The sequence below is a fragment of the Mandrillus leucophaeus genome, unplaced genomic scaffold, assembly GCF_000951045.1.
Source record: "Mandrillus leucophaeus isolate KB7577 unplaced genomic scaffold, Mleu.le_1.0 Scaffold621, whole genome shotgun sequence".
Lineage (NCBI taxonomy): Eukaryota > Metazoa > Chordata > Mammalia > Primates > Cercopithecidae > Mandrillus > Mandrillus leucophaeus.
This window is the reverse complement of record NW_012106709.1, coordinates 464,101-469,282: the sequence shown is the minus strand read 5'-3', so window position 1 is coordinate 469,282 and position 5,182 is coordinate 464,101. Positions and strand designations below refer to the sequence as shown.

Here is a 5,182-nt window from a genome sequence, read left to right as displayed (position 1 = left end):
CTGAATCACGTTTTCATAAAAGGTTTGACTAAGTAGTCTCACCTGACCAGGATTCATTACCTCCTGCATTCCATGAGCACACTTTCGGGTTTCCACTCGCTTCCTCGCTCCGCCCGGCAGGGCCACCACGATGTGCTGCGAGCCGGGAAGTGAACTCATGATTATTTTTCAAAGTCTGGGAAGTGTATTATCCTTTTTTCTAGTGGTAATTAGTTACCATAGCATCTAATACGTAAATGTGCCCAGAGCACACCATTAACAGTTAAACGGAGGATTCAATTTAACACATGATTATATCTTTCATAAGTCATTACATTGGAAAAGTCAATGCCACTCATTCTGGAGCAATCGCAAGGTCGGGGCCGCGTAGAAAGGTTCGGTTTCCGCGTGCTAGACCAAGAGTGCGAGTTGGTGGAGAAGGGAATTCTGTAAGTCTCGGCCTCCCTGCTGTAAGGATGGATGGTGGGTGCGATAGGAGGGAGAGGAATTTAAGCGTAGCACAGGGTCTTGGAGGGGTTGCCCAGCTGCGGGGACTAGTGAGAGCATTGCAGACCGCGTGCGGGTGCGCGCGCGCGTACACACACACACACACACGCACACACACTAACACATACCACAGGGAGGGAGAAGCAGGGGTAACTAGAGAGCTCTTCGAAGATGATCATTTGCTGGTCCTTCTGTTGGTGCCCAGTGTCAAGCTGGCGATGGGACCCTAAGTGAGAATAAAAAGCCAGTGGGATTCTGAGTTTTTGCTTGGCCTCATCTGTCCACTCTCAGCTCTGTAAGGAACACCAGCAGCGAGATCGGACTGGCAGGATGGGTGTGCCTGAGAGAAGCACCCCAGGCGTGGTGGATGCCAGAGCAAGCTCAGGGGTAGCCAAGATACCCTTGCACTCTGGCTCATGCTGCAGTCTTAGGAACCAGGCTGTCTGCTCTGACCCAAGGAGACTTTTGCAAGACCACACTGACTACCCCGATGTTCAGTCCCCCATTTCTGACCTGTGTGCTCTATGCTGGACAGACAGCTGGGGTCAACGGTGTGTAGGCTAACTCTTCAGACTAGGCCAAAACTCAGGGCTCAAACCCCAGAAAGAAAGTGCTCCAGGGCTTTATCGGGAGTGGAAAGAGTTGTTCCTCCAATCACTGGCTTCCTTTTCTTAAAACTGCTGCTGAAAACCCTTTAGAAAGGTAGGAGTTAGGGCAGAGAGGATCACCTAAGTAAACCACAGAAAATTCCTCTCCTGTTTCTTTCAGATGTCCCATGTTTATTGCTAAAACCACAGGCTGGCCAATTCCTAGGTTTGGAAAGAGGGTTGATTTGTCTAAAATTATCAAAATGAAAATAAATGTTAATAAACCTAATACATTAAATAATTATGCCTATTCATGTGACATTTGAATTTATTCTCAATATTTTCCTATCCCCACCCCCATCCATTTCAAGTCTCCTTCAGGACTAACATTGAAAGCTGAGTGATTAAAAAGAGGAGGATTCTCATTTTTTAAATTTTTTTCCCTAAAGTTCAAGATATGCTATTCCGTACAATTTTTAATAATAGTTGAACAGTACAAAGGTTGCAGAGGAAGTATTTCAAGAAGGCCTTCTAATAATGAGAAATATTAAACAGTAAATCTTGCAGCAAATGTGTCCCCTACAATGTTAATATGCAAAAGGAAAAAAAAAAAAATCTGACTGGTGGTGGCTGTGGTTAATTCCTAATCAGAATGATGGACAGCAGGGCCAGAACAATACAAACTAATGGCTGTGTTGCTGATCACTTTACCCCTTGATTAAAGACACCCAATTATGGCGCAGAACAGTGTCGTAATTATGTTTCTTAATCACATCCAGGAGGTTTAATTGCCTTAACGATGTGTTTCATTAAATGAATTTAGGTATTATAGTCGACAGTTTTCATACACAGTTGTTTTCAAATTAACATAATATTAGACATCGTCATGGAAATTGTTTTAATAATCATAATTAGACGCACCCAGGCTTTGTCTGGTAAATGCTGAGAGACGGGTCGGCTCCTGCCTGGGGGCTGCCCTGGTCTCCTCCCTCCTTCTGCCCTCACTCCCAGTCTGGGAGGGCTTCAGCTTCAAGGCCCTTTGCTGTTATGTTTTCTGAAAAGTTACAAGTTCTGATTAATCTTTTTTGATGGCAAGTGGAGCAGAAAATATCCTTCCTCACCCCCCACTAAGTTTGATGGCATTTAGGGATATCTTTATGAGCAGAGGCTGTATAGACAAAAATGCATTTAACATACTGGGTACAGAGGAAACATCTAACTTCTGCACCACCACCACCACCACCACTACTACTATCTCTGCAACCTGCGCCACAGTGGAAAATCACACCTTCTATATTTGAGGGCAATACAAAGGTCAAAATACAAGTCTCGACAGTCATTCTTTAACAGAATCAATGCCCAAATCAATCCAAACTTGGAACCTAAAAGTCTCATTATCAAGCGACACTAGTAAGTTCTGATCATCTCTATGGGGATTGTTTATGCTTATACGATTCAACCTAATTAATTCTTTTTATCACAAAAAAGCAGAAAGCCACAATGAAATCAGCGCTCAGAGAATACAAGTGCATTTTTTCCTTGGCCTTCAGGCATTTGGAGGTAGAAATTTTGATGACAAACTCTTTAAAGAAACTTGACCCTCTTTGATGGGCCCTGGCATGGTTAACAATGCCATACAAGTGGAAAAAGATTTCCAGGGAGAATATGGCCTTCAAAGTTCATGCCAGTAGCCAGAAACTTGGAATCTCTTCTGGGTTTCACCACTGACCCCATTCATCTCTCCTCCTTATAACAAGTAAATAAGTAAATTAGGGCTACTTCTAATTGTGCCTCCCTGCAAAAACTTTAGTTCCACCTTCTCTGAAACTCCTTTCTTTTTTGTTACCTTTCAAGCAAAGAGTAACACAGAAGAGAGGTGATTGCTTCTTCCACAAAGCACAGCATAATAAAATGTTTGATCAAAATATTTTAATAAAGATTCTTTCTGACATAGATACACATACAAATGGTCGTACATGGCTGTCATAGTCTGATTGACCTATTTAATATATATATATCATTCTTTACACATCCAAAACCCGCCAACAGATCCATCACAGCTCCCAACTCACCATCCAACCTGACAAACTGAATTTGTATTATCTGCAAGGAGTGGAAAATAGCAGGACTCCATTTTTAAAAAAGATTTTCTTGATTTTCATAGGACGGAAAGGCAGTCAAACAGCCATGCAAAACTAAAACTGAAAGCTCACTTTGGGTAAATAGCTTCTTGTTCTTCCTTAGTTTTATTTCTTTTTAAATTTTATTTTTTTAGAAAAATAACAAAGGATTTCACACCATAGGCAAATCAAACCAGTCTTTTAACTTAAATAATTCTCCACAGTTAAAATAACTTATATATGTACATATATATTAAAAGCAATTAAATTAGACCTTTTAAAAATGCACAGCACAGCCTGGAAAAATATTTGCTTAGCATGTTCTTACGTATAGGATCTATTGCTGTGATGTTTTTCCCTTTTGGAATGTAAAGGAGTCCCCTTTCAAAAAAGAGATCAATTCATTCATCAATTAAGAATACACCTTTCCTGTAATTTTTGGACTGAAGCAATTTATTAAAGCTCAATTTAAATACAGGGATGATGCAACTGAAAATATCCAGGTGACCTTGCATAAACCTAAGCAGCTCAAATACATCAATATTTCTCTTCATACTTGTTGGCAAATAAACCTTTAAACACTTGGCACACAGTATAAGTAATCTATAAAACAATCTTAGAGGCATTAAAAAAAATCTGCACATAAGACCCATGACCTTAACACATGATAAATACTGTTGATGTGGAAGGGTCATTGAAGAATAACAAATAAATACCATGAATTGTTAATACATCATTGCAGAGTAGAAAGTAACAAGGTGCACATAAATATTTTTAAATGCAATTCTTTCAGCCACAGTCAGTTTTTTTTTATATCACTCTCGCCAAAACTTTGAGCATTTTCACAGGATTAAAGTTCAGAGACAATAAAAAATACAAGTCTTCCATAGCAACATGTCTCTCTCTCGCTCTCGCGCGCTCTCTCTCTCTTTCTGGGTTTTATTTCCCCCTCACTTAAGTCAACATTTCAAGTTTTTCTCCTGGCTCAGAATCAAAATTTATTTTCAAGTGCCCTTTCTGATTTGTCTGAATGAATATTCCATCTCTCATGCTACCCAACCCCTAACTCCTCCTCTCCCCCTCAGCACTAGCCAAATTCACAATTATTAGTAGGATTAGTATTTTGCCATTCAAACACTCTCCAGGCTTAATAACCAAGCACTACTTCTCAACTTATTTTTCACCTTTAAGGAAGATTCCACTTCCTCGCGATCTAGGCTGCCACCAAAGTTGCCACTTTTCTGAGAAAAAAAAAAGACATCCATACTCCATCCCAACTCCACCTCCCTCCTCCCTCCCTCCCCACCCCAAAGACCGAGATTCTGGGGATGTCAAGGCTAAAAGTCCCGTTTGTCTCTGATACTTCTCCTCAGTTCTTGCCTCTGCTTTGTTTGCTCTGCAAGTGTTTCACAACTACGAGAGGACCAAAATAAAGGGGGTGGGGAGCAGCTTTTCGCTTTCCTCTAGATTTTGGGTCGGTCTTGTGTTTTTCGGGGGGTGTGTTTAAGGCTTCTCCGTGCACTGTTTGCAGAGGCTGGAGGAGACGCTGTTGAACAGGGCGCACTTCTCCGGGCAGGAGGCAGCCGGGGGCAGCCCGGCGCTGAACGGGTAGCCGGCCGCCTGCTCGTAGGCGCCAAGCGCCGGGTGCAGGGCAGCAGCTGCTGCCGCTGCAGCAGCCGAGCTGGGCAGGGAGGCAGCCGAGATGGCTTGGCCCTGGTTGAGGTAGGCGACTAGGCGCCGCATCTCCTCCAGGGCCTGCGCCTGCATGAGGATGTAGTTCTTGGCGAGCAGCAGTGTGGCGATCTTGGAGAGCTTTCGCACCGAGGGGCTGTGCGCGTAGGGGATCACCGCGCGCAGCTCGTCCAGCGCGTCGTTCAGGTCGTGCATCCGCCGGCGCTCTCGGGCGTTGATGTTAAGCCGCAGCGCCTTTTGCTCTTTGGATTTCTTGCTGCTGCTGCTGCTGCTGCCGCCGCCGCCACTATTGGGAGA

At 43.3% G+C, this 5,182-nt stretch overlaps 1 protein-coding gene across 1 annotated transcript in view; it reads right to left on the bottom strand.

Annotated features, from left to right (window-relative positions):
- Positions 1–2,980: 2,980 nt before the first annotated feature.
- BHLHE22 (basic helix-loop-helix family, member e22) overlaps positions 2,981–5,182 on the bottom strand; it is a 5,388-nt gene continuing 3,186 nt past the window's right edge. The window contains exon 4 of the mRNA XM_012000210.1: positions 2,981–5,171. Within this exon, the coding sequence (XP_011855600.1) occupies positions 4,697–5,171 (475 nt within the window). The 3' untranslated portion in view covers positions 2,981–4,696. The remainder of the gene's footprint in view (positions 5,172–5,182) is intronic.